This window comes from Schistocerca piceifrons, chromosome 4 (genome assembly GCF_021461385.2).
Source record: "Schistocerca piceifrons isolate TAMUIC-IGC-003096 chromosome 4, iqSchPice1.1, whole genome shotgun sequence".
NCBI lineage: Eukaryota > Metazoa > Arthropoda > Insecta > Orthoptera > Acrididae > Schistocerca > Schistocerca piceifrons.
The window spans coordinates 513,112,059-513,130,357 of record NC_060141.1 but is presented as its reverse complement, the minus strand read 5'-3'; the positions used below and the strand labels follow the sequence as shown (position 1 = coordinate 513,130,357).

At 36.9% G+C, this 18,299-nt stretch overlaps 1 protein-coding gene across 1 annotated transcript in view; it reads right to left on the bottom strand.

Moving 5' to 3' along the window:
* Window positions 1-17,539, bottom strand: part of LOC124795954 (dynein axonemal heavy chain 6) — a 1,096,896-nt gene extending 1,079,357 nt beyond the window's left edge. Inside the window, exon 1 of the mRNA XM_047260034.1 lies at window positions 17,422-17,539. Within this exon, the coding sequence (XP_047115990.1) occupies window positions 17,422-17,522 (101 nt within the window). The 5' untranslated portion in view covers window positions 17,523-17,539. The remainder of the gene's footprint in view (window positions 1-17,421) is intronic.
* Window positions 17,540-18,299: the final 760 nt, after the last annotated feature.

The following is an 18,299-nucleotide window of genomic DNA, read 5'->3' as shown; positions in this document are numbered from 1 at the left end:
CTGGCAACATCCCCTGACCAGTTGTAAAAACAGGTGGAAACAATAGAGTATCTCCCAACATGACATTGGCGTGCAAGACTGTGTGCAACATGGTGCAAAACATTAAATTGTTGACATATGTATACTGAATTTCACCTATTTTGGGGCACACAAAAGATGGAACTTCACGTTCAAAACAATTTTTCCGTCACTTCACGACTTTGCATACATTGACAGGCACTACAGGACCCACATAATAAATCAAACCTGATCAACATGGCATCATTATTCTAAGGTGTTCCTTTTTTTATTTCAAAATAGTGTATTATTATGATAACAGAAAATCCTGGGAGAAAAATAATGATTGAAAAGAAAATTTACTTAAAGACAAAGCCCAAACAGAGAACAAGCACATAAAAAGCAGTACCTGAAATCTTATTCACTGCCTGGAATCTTGCTCTCCTTTAAAGTTATGGCTGAAGACACAGAAAAAGGCACATTTCTGATGTTATAGCATGAATGGTGTAAGTCATGTAATGACAACATAAATGTTTTATCTCTTAACCAAACAGTTTTAGAAAGAAAACTGTACACAAACTTACAAATTCTTTTCATGATGATATATCTTACTGAATTATATTCCTCGATTTCTGTTAAAATTTTGGCTTATTTGCACTAATTTTTTTTTTAATATATCACGTAGAAGTTACAAATGTCCATCTGTTTTCTTCTTCTTTTATGTATGAGCCACAATGGACTATGTTTATATCAACTGTTTTTCCTTCCTTTTCTTCCACATTTCTATCATCATTTCTCAATATCTCTCTTCTTACTTCTGTCCAAGCAGTCCTAGTCTTCTTCTTGGGTTTTTAAGGAAACCTTTGGAATATTGAATTTTTTTTTCAAAGGGGCAGTCGTTCCTCAAAATATGTGGAGTAATTCAAAGTTTGTCTATGTCCCTTACAATTTATTGAAATAGCTGAACAGTATTTTTGTCAATCTGTTGGGATTCATCCTCTGGATGTAGCCATAGAAAGCTATTCTTCTTTCCCTAATCGTATGTGTAATATTTTTTAATCCTGTCTGTCTTATTTCACTATTTTGGCATTTTCTGTATTGTGTTTGCTCTTTAAATGGTTCTAATATTTACCTTAGTGTTTTTATTTCTGGATATCTAGTCCATCATCACCTTTTTGTTTGGAGTTAAACACTCTGCATTATAAAATGCCTCTTGGCGAATTACTAAAGAATAGTGCCTCAGTTTAGCATCTAGAGATTTTGATTTCTTATTATATATATCCTTAGTGAGGTCATACACTGTTTTCATCTTATTAACTCCTGTTCTAATAGCTTCCTTCTCTGAAATGTCTTGTTCTTTTAGATTAATTTGTTAGGTCATTCATTTTTTTCATATTTACTTTCATTATCTTGTTCTAGGGAATGTTTGTCATAGATTTGGCTTTCTCGATGGAGGTTTGTTTTATTTACATTATTTTCATGTATGTACCATGTACAAGGGTTTTACTGTGTGGTGTTTTCTGAAGCAATGTGTTACACAAGAAAGGGCATCAATCTTCACAATATATGATATCTCTTTCCTTATACATGTCCTGTCAACTCCTTTTGCATGGGAACAGACATAGCACAGTCTTTTGGAGGAATTGTTTTGAGGAAATGCTGCACTGATAACTGAAGGTTTTGCAGGGTGTGTGACAAATGCCTAGAAGTTGGAGAGATGATACTTGCTTTGTATTTAATTACAGAGTCTTCTGCGATGCTAATCAAGAAGGCCATACTTGTCTTCTCCCCAACTGACTGATTGTAAATTACAAATGAATTTCAGGCAGCCAGCTGGAGCAAATGAAAACAAAATTGGACTAGAAATATTTTCATAGTCTCTTTCATGGTATCAGATTTGTTGACATTCACTGATCAGCTATATCAACTTCTTTCATTTGCGGTTGTAATCAATGACTACTGTAGTTTTCCTGATAATTTTCCTATTCTACATATTTCCATTATATGTAATCTCTTTTAAGTCACTGTTGTGGTTAATTGACAGCAGTGCAATATCCTTCTTATCCTCCCATTTTATTGCAAACCCTTTTCTCCTTCTGCATGCGAATATTTCTACTTTGCCAATTATTTTGTTTTGAAATGAGGTGGCATGTCAATTCTTGTCAACTTCAGAGATTGCATGTATCCATTGCTTTTTGGTTAGAAATGAAACATAAAATCATTGAAAAATGTGAACGTGGTGTGAGCATTGCTGTTTCAGCATGTACATACACTCAGTCTACATCAACTATTTGCACTCTCCTCAAGAATAAGAACAAGTTTAAGGAGAGAGATGCTTCAAAGGGAGTGACAAGAGTATCTAAACAATGGTTTCATATCCTGCATGATGTCAAAAGCTTGCTCCTTATATGCATAGATGAAAATCAATTGCAAGGTGACACTATTAACTAGAACATCATTTGTGAGAAGGCAAGAATGATTTTCACCGACCTCGTTAAGTAGGCACCAGGATTATCAGCAGTGAAATAAGTATTTAAGAGAAGCCGTGGGCAGTTCAAGAAGAACCGGCATCCACATCATTGTGAGGCACGATGAAACAGATAGCTCCAACACAAAGGCAGCAGAGAACTTCAACAGTAACTTCAAGACACTCATAGATTCTGAGGGTTATCTGCTGCAACAGGTTTTTAATTTTGATGATACGGGTGTGTTTTGGAAAAAGATGCCAAAGGGTATCTTTATAACAGCAGAGGAGAATAAATTGCTAGTTGCAAGGCCATAAAAGACAGTGTCACACTGCTTTTCTGTGTCAACGCAAGCAGCAACTTGAAAATTAAATTGCTGCTTGTTTACTATTCAGAAACTCTTTGAGCCTTCAAGAAGTGTAAAGTCCAGAGGAGCAGGTTAAACGTGATGTGTAGGTCCAACAATAAGGCTTGGGTGACACTTGATCTTTTCTGTGATTGTATCAATGAAGTGTTTGGTCTTCCGATCAAAAAGTATTTGCTTGAAATGAGTCTGCCATTCCATGTCTTGCTTGTTATGGACAATGGTCCTGCCCATTCTCCAGGCCTACTAGACCACCTCCTTGAAGAATTTCAATTCATCAAGTTCCAATTGCTGCCTCCCAACACCACTCTGTTACTCCAGCCTATGGACCAGCAGATTATTTCTACAGTTTGGAAGCTCTACACTAAAGCACTCTTCGAGCATTGCTTTGAGTTGACTGAAGCTACCAACCCCACTCTCAAGAGAGTTTTGGAAATATCACTTACACATAATTGCATGTGTCAAGACGATCAAAAAGGCATGGAAAGGGGTTACCAAGGAAACCCTCACTTTGGCTTGGAAGAAGTTTTGGCCAGAGTGCATTGTTGACTGTGACTCTGAGGCATTTTAGTCAGTACCTGGGGACCCTGCAGTCAATAAGATTGTGTCTTTGGCCAAGAACATGGGACTAGAAGTGGATAACAATGATATTGATGAGCTTGTGAAAGACCACAGCCAAGAAATTACCACTGAAGAAGAGCTTATGCAGTTGCAGTGTGTTTCACAGCAGGAAGTTGTGGAGAGTTCTTCAGAGAAGGAGGATGTGATAACAGCAAAACAGCAATCTTCTGGTGCAACAAGAGGAATGCTGAAAGCTTGGGAATTGACCGCATCATACTTTGAAAATCATCACCTCAATAAAGCAGTGGCTACACGCACTACAAATTTATTTGATGATAATGCAGTGTCGCATTTTCACCAAGTGTTGAAGCATTGGCGGAAATGAATGACTATAAATAGCTTCCTAGCGAAAAAGAATGTCATGTACCGTGAATAATAAAGTAATATATATAATTTTCTTTTTATAAATGGAGTGAATAAGATAAAACTTTTAAAAATTTTAGTATTTTTTCCACATGGAACAGATTATCATATTTCACAATAATTTATATGGTATAAACTGTTTTGCTTAACGAGTGTTTCGCACTATGAATAAGATTCTGGAACAAAATATGCTCGCTACATGAGGTTCCACTGTGCAACTGTAATTTTTCCTGAGGGCATGCACCTCTACTGATTGCATCCTTTTGGGGAAAGTATTCCAGAGGTAAAATAGTCCCCCATTTGGTTCTCTGGGAGAGGACTACTCAGGGGGATGTCATCAGAAAAAACAAAACTGGCATTCTACGTATCGGATCATGGAATGTTAGATCCTTTATTCCGGTAGGTAGGTTAGAAAATTTAAAAAAATAAATGGATAGGTTGAAGACTGATATAGTGTGAATTAGTGAAGTTTGGTGGGAGCATGTACAGGACTTCAGGACAGGTGAACTCAGTGTTATAAACACAAAATGAAACAGGTATAATGCAAGAGTAGGTTTAATAATGAACAAGAAAACAGGAATGCAGATTAGCTACTTGGACAGCATAGTGAATGCATTATCATAGCCAAGACAGACATGAAGCCAACACCTAATAAAGTAGTAAATGTTTATATGCCAACTAGCTCTGCAGACAATGAAGAGATTTCTTCAATGTACGATGAGAGAAAAGAAATTAGTTAAAAGAAACAATGATTTAATAGTGATCGGGGTCTGGAATTAAACAGTAGGAAAAGGAAGAGAAGGAAAAATTCGAGGTGAATATGGGCTGGGGCAAAGGAATGAAAGAGGAAGCTGCCTGGTACAATTTTGCACAGAGCATAATTTAATCATAGCTAACACTTGCTCCAAGAATCAAGAAAGAAGACTTTATACGTGGAAGAGCCCTGGAGACACTGGAAGGTTTCAGATTGGTTATACAATGGTAAGGCAGAGATTTTGGAACCAGGTTTTAAATTGTAAGACATTTCTGGGAGCAGATGTGGACTCTGACTACAATTTACTGATTATGAACTGTAGATTAAAACTGAAGAAACTGCAAAAAGATAGGAATTTAAGGAGATAAGACATGGATAAACTGAAAGAACCAGAGGTTATAGAGAGTTTCAGAGGGAGCTTTAGGGAACAGAGGAAAGGAATACCCCAAAAGAAGAATGGGTAGCTTTGAGAGATGAAATAGTGAAGGCAGCACAGGATCAAGTGGGTACAAAGACAAAGGGTAGTAGAAATCCTTGGGTATCGCAAGAGATATTGAATTTAATTGATGAAAGGAAAAACATAAAAATGCAGTAAATGAAGGAGGCAAAAGGGAATACAAACATATAGAAAATGAGATTGACAGGAAGTGCAAAATGGCTAAGCAGGAATGGCAAGAGGACAAATGTAAGGATGTAGAAGCATATATCACTAGGGGTAAGATAGGTGCTACAGGAAAATTAAAGAGACCTTTGGAGAAAAGAGAACCACCCCTATGATTATCAAGAGCTCAGATGGAAAACTAGTCCTAAGCAAAGAAGGGAAAGCAGAAAGGTGGAAGGAGTACATAGAGGGTCTGTACAAGGGAGATGTAGTTGAAGGCAATATTATGGAATGGAAGAGGACTTAAGATGACGATGAGATGAGAGATACAATACTGTGGGAAGAATTTGAAACAGCAGTGGAAGACCTAAGCTGAAACACAGTCCCAAGAGTTCCATTAGACCTACTTAAAGGCTTGGGAGAGCCAGCCATGACATAACTCTTCCATCTGGTGAGTAAGATGTATGAGACAGGCGAAATACCCTCAGCTTACAAGAAGAAGTCTGATTCGAATGAAAGTAGGTGCTGACAGATGTAAAAACTATCAGTTTAATATGTCAGGGTTGCAAAATGCAAACACAAATTCTCTACAAAAGAATGGAAAAACAGGTAGAAGCCGACCTCGGGGAAGATCAGTTTGAATTCTGGAGAAATTTAGGAAAACGTGTGGCAATGCTGACCCTGCAACTTCTCATAGAATATAGGTTAAGGAAAAGTAAACCTACGTTTATAACATTTGTAGACTTAGAGATGGATTTTGACAATGTTGAGTGGAATACTCTCTTTCTAAATCTAAAGATGGTAGGAGTAAAATACAGGAAGTGAAAGGCTATTTTTTGTACAGAAACTAGATGGCAGTTATAAAAGCCGAGGGGCACAAAAGGGAAGCAGTGGTTGAGAAGGGGGTGAGACATCCCCAATGCTTTTCAGTCTGTGTACTGAGCAAGCAGTAAAGGAAACAAAAGAAAAATTTGGAGTAGCAGTTAAAGACCAGGGAGAAGAAATAAAAACTATGAGGTTTACCGATGACACTGTAATTCTGTCAGATACAGTAAACGACTTGGAAGAGAAGTCGAATTGAATGGACAGTGTCTTGAAAGGAGGGTATAATATGGACACCAACAAAAGCAAAACAAGGACAATGGAAAGTAGTTGAATTAAATCAGGTGATGCTGGGCGAATTATATTAGCAAATGAGACATATAAAGTAGTAGATGAGTTTTGCTATTTGGGCAGCAAAATAAGAGATGACAGTTGAAGTAGAGAGGGCATAAAATGTAGACTGGCAATGGCAAAAAAGAGTTTCTGAAGAAGATAAATTTGTTAACATAAAATATATATTTAAGTGTCAGGAAGTCTTTTCTGAAAGTATTTGTATAGAGTGTAGCTATGTGCAGAAGTGAACCATGGACAATAAACAGTTTAGACAAGAAGAGAATAGAAGGTTTTGAGAAGTGGTGCTACACGAGAATGCCAAAGAGTAGATGGGTAGATCGTGTAACTAATGAGGAGGTACTAAGTAGAATTAGGGAGAAGAGAAATTTGGGGCACAACCTGAAAAGAAGAAGAAGGGATTGATTGATAGAACACATTCTAAGGCATCCAGGGATCACCAATTTAGTACTGGTGAGAAGTGTGTAGGATAAAAATCATAGAGGAAGACCAAGAGATGAATATAGTAAGGAGATTGAGAAGTATGTAAGTTGCAGTAGTTATTGGGAGATGAAGAGGCTTTGTACAGGATAGAACAGCATGGGGAGCTGCAATAAACAAATCTTTAACTGAATACCACCACAACAACAACAGCAACAACAACAAAAATCAGTCATGAAAGTAAAACTACAAAGAAGGACATTAAGTGGAACACAGATGAACTTACTAATATCAGGCAAAATGTACTATCTTTATACTGTGTGTATAAAGCTTCTCCTAAATACGGAACAGTGAGAAAGATGAATTGTACAAAGTTTATCTTGTATGTAAGGGCACCTACAGAACTAAGGTTAGAATGGCACAAAGAACAGTCTATGAAAGGCATATTCAAGGTGCTCCTAACAAGTGCAAAGCTGCTTGGTATGTTTCTGCACAAGAGCATTGCATATTGTGAACGTAACATAGTTATTGATCTGGATAAAGTTAATCTTTTTTCCATGGATTCCGTAACCAACATTAGGAACAAAATTACAAGTACTAGTACAGCTGATCTACTTAAGCAACACCAAAGGGGGAGCTATAGCTTTAAATGGAGGACAATCATACTTATTGAGATTACAAAAATAATGGCAAAGTTCTCAAACTCCAAGAGCATGGACTACTCTTGGTTGACTAATTATAAAATAAGAAAAACAATACATGCAATTAGTGAACCATTGGCCTTTCTTTTCAACAGGTGTCTAGAGTTTGGAATATTTCCTACAGTACTAAAAATATCAAAAGTCATTCCAGTGTACAAAAGAGATGACAACATGATCTAAAAAATTACTCACCTGTTTCAATAGTTCCTATTTTCTCCAAAACATTTGACTTTCTTATTTACAACCAACCAAACAAATACTTTGAGTCGCATACTCTACTTTCTAATAGCCAACTGGGGTTCTGCAAGAGAAGAAATACTACCAATGCTGTTCTCTCAACTGTGAATAAAGTAATAACAGCCCTTGAGAATAAAAATAATGCTTCATTTCTTTTCTGTGATTTGAGTAAGGCACTTGACTGCATTGCTCATGATATCTTACTTACTAAATTCAAATTTTATAGTGTACAAGACCCTGCAATTGCAGTTATTATATCATACCTAAACAATAGGAAACAGTTTGTTTCTGTCAGAAACAGGCACTCATAGCTGCAACAAGTTAAAACAGGGGTCCCACAAGGTTCTGTCCTTGGGCCCTTCTTTTTTATATCTGCAGTCAATGATTTACCCCACTGTGTTCCCAACTCAATTACTTGTTATGCTTATAACACAACATTGCAAGCTCAGCATGAGAACACATTAGTTCTGCAAGATGTGATGCAAGATGGCATGGAAGCAGCACTAAATTGGTTCTCATCAAATACACTACTTTGATACCCTGATAAAAACCAGCAGATTATACTAGGATTGTCAAAAGAGGTAGAAGCAAAAGCAGTTAAAATTCAAGGAATTCGTGTAGACTCTAAGTTAACTTGGGTAACACACTTCTACCATACCTGTACAAAATTATCTCAAGTTATTTATTTAACATGAAAACTGAGAGACTTAGTACAAAGGAATATTTAAGAATTATTTATTCTGAACTCTTTCAGGCACATAAAGGGTATGGACTGCTGATGTGGGGACATTCTCCTCTCATTAGTAAAATTCAAAAATTCAAAAGGATGTGGAACTCGCTATGAGGAATACTGGTAGATTAGAGCACTGGTGGTCACTATTCGTACAGCTCAAAATATTAACAGTCATTAATTTCATCACTCCATGTGAAAAACAATATAACAGATTTCGAAATGACGGAAAACATACGCCACCATAAAGCTAGATGCTAAATAAAATTAAATATACCAAGGCACAGGCTGGCAAGAACAGGGATTTCCTATCTAACAAACAGATTAAGAATATTTAATAAACTTCTATTTTCTGCTCAGTCAGCCCACATAACTAGCTTTTGAAGAAAGCTGTTAAACTGGTTACTTATTAACCCTCTGTATGAATTTATAAAATTCCATTGGCACTAATTTTTAAGATTTTGTCACTGACTGTATATTATTATTTTGTTCTTTATCTATCATTTCTATTGGAATATGTAATGCTCAATTAGTTTTTATGTACTAGTGGAGGAAAATGTAATATACTATCACTATAAAATGCTTATTCCAACTCAGGTGGTCAGTGGTAAATAAAGAATCTAAATCTAAAATTTTACTGAGAAATAGCTTTATTAGAGTCGTAACAATCTGAGGAGCTACTGGAAGGTTCTCAAAGTCCCAATCCAGCTTTGTTCCTCCTCCAGTGTAGATTATGAATCACCAGACAAAATTCCTTTTGGTTCACGGGGTATATACGAGGACTGTCTAAAATGTATCCGACCTTTGGTCAGAAAAAATATTTAGAATACCTGACAGGGTTGGGACCCTAATCCCTTCAAAGTAGGCCCCTTGTGCTTGCACACACTTAGCCCACTGATCCTTCTACTGCCAGAAACACCTCTGGAAGTCTTCTTTTGGAATGGTGTTCAGCTTCGCCGTCGTGTTCCGCATCCTCTCTTCTCTACTCTCAAAATGGGATCCTTTCAGTGGCATTTTCAATTTTGGAAACAACCAGAAGTCACAAGGAGTCATGTCTGGAGAGTAGGGAGGTTGGTGAACGGCTGTAATTCCATGTTTGGCCAAGAAATTTTGGATCAAGTGGGATCAATATGTGGGGGCATTGTCATGATGCAGTTACCAGTTTGCCGCCATCCACATGTCAGGTCTTTTGCGCCAAACTGCATCACGAAGTTGCTGGAGAAAATCTTGACAGTACTCCTTTGTCACTGTTTGTCCTTCTGGTGCGTATTCATGATGCACAATTACACAGACATCAAAGAAGACAGTCGGCATCATCTTGATTTTGCTTCGCACCTGCTGCACTTTCTTTGGCCTTGGAGACTCAGGTGCTTCCATTGCAATGACTATCTTTTTGTTTCTGGGTCATGCCCGTACACCAATGACTCATCTCCCGTTATCATGGTGTTCAGAAACCCAAGATCAGTTTTGACGGTATCCGGAAGGTCCTGTGCAACGTCAAAATGGAGGTCTTTTTGTTCTGGCGACAACAACTTGGGCACAAATTTCGCAGCCACTCAGTGCATGTTCAAATCATCATGCAAAATTGCATGTGCAGAAGCTTTACCATATTTACTCGAATCTAAGCCGCACTCGAATCTAAGCCACACCTGAAAAATGAGACTTGAAATCAAGGAAAAAAAATTTTCCCGAATCTAAGCCGCACCTGAAATTTGAGACTAGAAATTCAAGGGGAAAGAAAAGTTTTAGACCACACCTCCAAATCGAAAAAAAGTTGGTCCATTGTAATACGAGACACAATTTAGGTTGAATGAATGATGATACAGCTACAGTAGCTTGGTTCGAGACGTAAGCTTAGCAGTTAAGCTTTACCAGGTAGCCTTTGCTATGTGTCAAGCGCTCCATCCGTATTTATACGGGTACCTTTCCTTTTTCACGTGCTTCGTCTGGTTTGAATTGATTGCTTTTTTTTTCTTTTTTTTTTATCTGATAAGCGCCGTTCTCTTTGTTATAGGTGTTTGCGTCACTCTAAGCTGAAGATGCATTACTGTACTGTGTAATGCATTGTTTGTTGCATTCTGATAATGAGTGTATACGGCCTGTCGCCGCTCGCGGCATGGCTTGCTGTTGTGCATGCTACTGAGAGAGAGAGAGAGAGAGAGAGAGAGAGAGAGAGAGAGAGAGAGGAATCGTCTCATTAGCGAAACAATGGCAAGAGACTGCTATTTGTTGTTACTTACACTGCTGCTTTCTTTGATAATGATCAACAAGAACAAAATAATAGACTACGTATGATAGAAGATGTTCTGAACAAGAGTTTAGCGAAAATTTTTCTCCGTTTGAAAATCTTTGCAGATGCCTCTTTAGTACATTACATTCTGCACAGAAATTAGAGTCATCTTAGATTTTAAAATCTAGTCAATTGCCGTGCTTCATTTCTGACTGTATCACTATTACGCATAAGAATAATATGATATAAACATGACATGATATGTATATTCTTTCGCGTTTGTTGTTGTCTCACTCTAGTTTTGTAGTTTATTAGGCAGACAAAATTTAAATGAGATAGCAGCAAACACGAAAGAATACGTGGCAAAATGTTTATATTCATATTATTCTTATGGTGAAGAGAATACTGCATGTGATTCACAATTCATAAAAGTTCCTATTAGCAACCATCTCTTCTCACAGGTAGGAATAAATTCAGAACGTAGAGTTGGCCATATTGACAAACATCCCTAACAGTCTTGCCAGTCGGATTTTTGTAGTACATTGAAACGCTGCAACATTCGAAGATGAACAATACGAAATTTGTATTTACTTCGACCGATAATGTATGAAAATGCAGTGGTCGAAACTCTGGGCGGAGGAAAAAAAGCTCGTCTTCCACCTTTTTTTAAAAAAAAAAATTATTTACTGATGCAGAGGTTTTTGCGCCAGTATATATCTTTGTGCCTGCAAAGCATGCCTGTGTAGCGCTACATATATTCGACGGCAGAAGTTAGTTGTGGCGGCACCTACCAAAATTTTTCAGAACTTCCGCTTACTTTGCACTCGATTCTAAGCCGCAGGTGGTTTTTTGGATTACAAAAACCGGAAAAAAAGTGCGGCTTAGATTCAAGTAAATACGGTACTCATTCCAACCTCTTGGGGGGCAATCTGCTGCATGGTCAAACAATGATCTGCCATCACCAAATTTTGCACCCTCTCAACAACAGCTGCACTCCGAGCAGTTTGGTGCGTGACAGAACACTGGTCACTCTCTGCTGATGTGCGGCCATTTTTGAATTGGTTGAACCACTCCTTAATTTGTGTTACACTCATTGCATCTTCTCCAAACACCTGCTGAATCTTACAAATTGTTTCACTTTGAGAATCACCAAGCTTTCGACAAAATTTGATGCACTATCTTTGCTCAACACTTTCAGTCATCTTGAGAGAATCCGTAATCCGACACATACATTGTGTAGCACCTCACCCAGTGACCAACAGGCATCAACTGAGGTGCTGGAAGGTGGAAAGAAAATTCACGCATGCGCATAAAGCTCTCTTCCTTTACCGTGTACAGTGGCACCATGCTATCATCTCTATTTTGTGTGGAAAAATCAAACGTCGGATACTTTTTAGACAGACCTCGTAAAGATTTTACAAAATTTTGCCCTTTTCAGAAGAATAATTTCTTTCTTTCTCTGCATTCAATAAAGTCAACATTGCAGCACACTCTGATGTCTTTAAATGTTATCTCATCCTCAGAACCGTTCTTAGTTTAACGGTACAATAAAGCACATATTGATGAATTAGTACCAGACAGAGAAAGATAGACTTAACATTCAATGCTTTGGCATCTACACCTTAACTGCATCTGATGGAATAGAAACTATGATCAATCCAAACATACGTGGCAGAGAACAGCCCAGGAATATTTCTGTGTCTATCACACAGTGAAAGCATTTTGCAAACAAATCAGGCAGTTGTGGGGTTAAGTCTCTGTATGCTTAAACTGCAGACTTTTGAAATGAATGGCTAGCTCAAAAACCTACTAACAGTCATCACTATTTCTTATGTGTACATCCACAACTTATAAAAATAATTTATGTATCATAACATAGCAAATGGAAAGAAGCATCTAGTAGAGAATTACATAATAATCAGAATTATTTCATGAATGACTATAATTTATGTCAAAAATGCTGTTTTAAAAAAATTAATTGCAGAAACCAAACTTTATATTTAAAATACAAATTGCAGAAAGTGTTTTTTTCATAAACAATAATTTTTTACTGATTTCTTTTTATCCAATATTCTTTAATTTTTTCACTAGGTCTCTTTTTTTCTTTGCTCAGACCACTTCACAACAGTTCTCTAATTTTATTAAAATCCTACTAATTTTAATACTTTTCTTTTGAACATACTTCTTTCTACTCCTTTCTCTTGTTGTGTGTTTCCCAACTGTTTTCAAATTTGCAAATTCAGCTTTTTGTTAGCATACTGTCACTCATTTTGTAAAAATTTCCAAAAAAAATCAGTGGTCTTTCCTTTATTGCTTCATCATTTTTTTCCATCTTATATACTTCTTAGTTTGCTGGCTTTTTTGTTTCTCATTAGATCCACTATTTTTCTCCTAATTCTCCTCCTTAAAACTTTTAGCAAGTCTGATATACAACTCAGGATTCACTACCCTGTTACAGAATATTATTGTTGCATTTCTCAATATTTATTTTTATTATGGATCTTCTTGGAATGGAAATGAAGTCCCATGCTTCTTTACAGAGCGTAGGGGAACGATGCGGGAGACCCGCACCGCCTTACTAGGCAAGGTCCTAATGGAGGTGGTTTGCCGTTGCCTTCCTCCGACCGTAATGGGGATGAATGATGATGATGGATCTTCTTAGCTGTTCAATATCATCTCTCAATTTAGCATTTTCTTTCTCTTTTTTTGGCAGTTTTTCTAACCCACAGAATATACACCTGTTTACTTCCAAGTCAATGGAATCAAAAGATATGGCCATTTGTGTCACATATTTTGATACTCGTAAACTCATCAAATCCTATGGGGTATTTCTCGTTGACCTAGAATCATGGAATTTGGTAAGAAGTAAAGTTTCAATGTACAAGTAAAGGAAAAATCCAAGAATTGTTTAGCTGTAATTATATCAAAAAAAGAAAAAATCTTTTGTCATTTGTTATCTAACTCCAAATTTGAAATTAAAATATTCTGGATAGTCTTGGTATCCATGGGACCGATATCTTCCCAGCATCAATGTTGATAACAGGAAAAATTGTGATCCTTGATTTCTGGAAGGGACGAGCCGCCTACATAGATAATTAAGTTTGTACAGAACCTTCAATGTGTGAGGCCTACTTGGACCTGACCAATTTTTTATGCTAATAAAAGAATAGTTTTCTCTTTGGAGATTATTCAGTCTGCTATGTTCTAAGAAATTAATATGTATTTGCATCTTCTGGATTTTCAGATAGCACAGTAAAACCATCACAATACATCAGCAGTTTACTTCGAGCCACTGTTTCTTCTCCTGATATTTATTGGAGATGGTATTCTTTCAATATTTTGTTCCAGATTCTTACAATTTCTCTAAAATACAGTAAAAGAGGATAGGAGATTAGCCATCACCATGGCTTATACCTGAATTTATTTACCTCTTTACTTCTCAGACTATATGTAAGAATATCACTGATTACATTCCCACACAAAAGACCACAATCTATTGGTTATGACCTGTAGATTAAAACTGAAGAAACTGCAAAAAGGTGGAAATTTAAGGAGATGGGACCTGGATAAACTGACTAAAACAGAGGTTGTACAGAGTTTCAGGGAGAGCATAAGGGAACAATTGACAGGAATGGGGGAAAGAAATACAGTAGAAGAAGAATGGGTAGCTTTGAGGGATGAAGTAGTGAAGGCAGCAGAGGATCAAGTAGGTAAAAAGACGAGGGCTAGTAGAAATCCTTTGGTAACAGAAGAAATATTGAATTTAATTGATGAAAGGAGAAAATATAAAAATGCAGTAAATGAAGCAGGCAAAAAGGAATACAAACGTCTCAAAAATGAGATCAACAGGAAGTGCAAAATGGCTAAGCAGGGATGGCTAGAGGACAAATGTAAGGATGTAGAGGCTTATCTCACTAGGGGTAAGATAGATACTGCCTACAGGAAAATTAAAGAGACCTTTGGAGAGAAGAGAACCACTTGTATGAATATCAAAAGCTCAGATGGAAACCCAGTTCTAAGCAAAGAAGGGAAAGCAGAAAGGTGGAAGGAGTATATAGAGGTCTATACAAGGGCGATGTACTTGAGGACAATATTATGGAAATGGAAGAGGATTTAGATGAAGATGAAATGGGAGATACGATACTGCGTGAAGAGTTTGACAGAGCACCGAGAGACCTGAGTCGAAACAAGGCCCCCGGAGTACACAACATTCCATTGGAACTACTGACAGCCTTGGGAGAGCCAGTCCTGACAAAACTCTACCATCTGGTGAGCAAGATGTATGAAACAGGCGAAATACCCTCAGACTTCAAGAAGAATATAATAATTCCAATCCCAAAAAAAGCAGGTGTTGACAGATGTGAAAATTACCGAACAATCAGTTTAATAAGCCACAGCTGCAAAATACTAACACAAATTCTTTACAGACGAATGGAAAAACTAGTAGAAGCCGACCTCGGGGAAGATCAGTTTGGATTCCGTAGAAATACTGGAACACGTGATGCAATACTGACCTTACGACTTATCTTAGAAGAAAGATTAAGGAAAGGCAAACCTATGTTTCTAGCATTTGTAGACTTAGAGAAAGCTTTTGGCAATGTTGACTGGAATACTCTCTTTCAAATTCTAAAGGTGGCAGGGGTAAAATACAGGGAGCGATAGGCTATTTACAATTTGTACAGAAACCAGATGGCAGTTATAAGAGTTGAGGGACATGAAAGGGAAGCAGTGGTTGGGAAGTGAGTAAGACAGGGTTGTAGCCTATCCCCAATGTTATTCAATCTGTATATTGAGCAAGCAGTAAAGGAAACAAAAGAAAAATTTGTAGTAGGTATTAAAATCCATGGAGAAGAAATAAAAACTTTGAGGTTCGCCGATGACATTGTAATTCTGTCAGAGACTTGGAAGAGCAGTTGAATGGAATGGATAGTGTCTTGAAAGGAGGATAGAAGATGGACATCAACAAAAGCAAAACGAGGATAATGGAATGTAGTCAAATTAAGTTGGGTGATGCTGAGGGCATTAGATTAGGAAATGAGACACTTAAAGTAGTAAAGGAGTTTTGCTATTTGGGGAGCAAAATAACTGATGATGGTTGAAGTAGAGAGGATATAAAATGTAGACTGGCAATGGCAAGGAAAGCGTTTCTGAAGAAGAGAAATATGTTAACATCGAGTATAGATTTAAGTGTCAGGAAGTCGTTTCTGAAAGTATTTGTATGGAGTGTAGCCATGTATGGAAGTGAAAAATGGACGATAAATAGTTTGGACAAGAAGAGAATAGAAGCTTTCAAAATGTGGTGCTACAGAAGAATGCTGAAGATTAGATGGGTAGATCACATAAGTAATGAGGAAGTGCTGAATAGGATTGGGGAGAAGAGAAGTTTGTGGCACAAATTGACCAGAAGAAGGGATCGGTTGGTAGGACATGTTCTGAGGCATCAAGGGATCACTAATTTAGTATTGGAGGGCAGCGTGGAGGGTAAAAATCGTAGAGGGAGACCAAGAGATGAATACACTAAGCAGATGCAGAAGGATGTAGGTTGCAGTAGGTACTGGGAGATGAAGAAGCTTGCACAGGATAGAGTAGCATGGAGAGCTGCATCAAACCAGTCTCAGGACTGAAGACCACAACAACAACAAACATTCCCAATTTTGACACAATATCAAAAACGAATTCGTTTGTGCAAAGTTCTCTCTCAACAGAGAAAAATGTCTTCTTGATAACCCCAAATGTTAAAACTATGCATTTTGGAGTTCAGCTGTCTGACACATAATAAACTTCAAATTAAATATTTGTTCTAAAGAGGAGCTTTCCTACATCTGCTCTGATATTAGCATAAGTGCCTGTTTAGAGGTTTTCAGTTCTCTTCGGCAGCTAATTTATTTTGTAAACTACTGGTAGGTGAGAAATTACTATAGAGTTAATTAAGGAAGGAAGATTTGTGTTTAACATCCGCTTGGCAATGAGTCCATTGATGAGGGAGCACAAGCTCTGATTGTGTCAAGGCAGGGGAAGGAAACTGGAAGTGCTCTTTCAAAGGAACCATCTGGCATTTAGGGAAATCACAGAAAATCTAAATCTGGATGGCCAGACATGGATTTGAACCACAGTCATCCCAAATGCAAGTCCAGTGTGCTAACCGCTGTACCACATCACTCAGCCCCTGTAATTAGTGACATCTTCTTTGCAACCTTTCTTGTGTGAAAGTGCATTAAGACAAATTTCCATTCTTCTGTTATCTTTCTGTTTTCCATACTTAATCAAAAACTATTTGTTATTCTTCATAGTTTCAAATGCTTTTGTGATTTTTTTCAATGGTTGCCTATGTATCTCCTTACTGATTATCACAGAAATCCGAAAATTCAGTTCTGTGTAATTTGGTAGCTTGCCAAAATATTTGTAATATTTCACAATTTTCAGTATTATTCAAGCCAATTCTAATTATTTAACTGCAAAGTAAATATTTAGTTCTTGTCATGCCTTTGATTTATTCTTGAAGGTCTCATAAAAATGACTGGAAATATTTATTGTGACTTTTCTTGAATTTCCATACACTATTATTCAGGCAGCTCTAAAATTTTTTGTAATTGTTGCCATGTTTAAATAGGCTCTCATGTTTATTTCCAGACCATATCTATTGCTTTTTATGTCTGGTCAACCTAAGTGTATTATTGCTGTCATGTGGATTTGCTGAGATAGCTTTCATTAGTTGCATTAAAACATACTAATGTAATTAAAATGCAAATATATCAAAAATATTACCGCCTTGGTTTTGTAGGAACTTTCTCCAACAATCGTTCAGCCAGAGGATTATATTCATCTGAGTCTCTAGATTGTGGAGATAGTCTTGATTCTGCATCCATGATAGTTGATTATTTCTGAAACAGAGAAAAATTTACACAAATACAGATAACACTATAACAAAATATTTGCATATTACCCATGAAAACAAAATAAGATTGACTTATTATGAAATTTACACAACAAAATTAAAACTGACAGCCAATCTTAAATTTCTGGATCAACCTGTTTCTACCCTAAAACTGCTAAAAATAAGTTACAGAACAAGAGTTCATATACATGACAAATGTAATGAACAATAGAAACATAAACTAAATACACTGTCCCACACTCTCACAGCTTTGGTTTTCCACCAGTCACTTCATACTGATCACATTATCTGATTCATTTGAAATATTTCCTTGATCTTTCTAGGTAAATTTTTGTATGGTTTGAGGTTTGGTACAATTTTTTAATTGCTTACCAGGTAAACTCTAGTTCTTGCATTGAGTTTAAATATACAGCTGTTTGTAACATAGTAGAGTATATTTTTCTTACACACAATTATATTTAGAGTAAATCAAACAACGAAAATTCCAGGATGGAGAAACGATGGTATGAAATACAACAGAGTGCTACTCACCATGCAGAACAGACAGTAAGCAGCAGGCAGGTGCATTTAATATATATTTAAAAGTAGACTAAGCTACTGGATATGTCCTTCCCCAGGTGTAGGAAAACACACATACTTTCTTTCATATATGCACAACTCATACACACATGGCCACTCTTATCTAAGGGTACTAGGCACAAATTCATGACATATGTAGTCTGCTTTCTATACCGGGTGAGTCACCTAT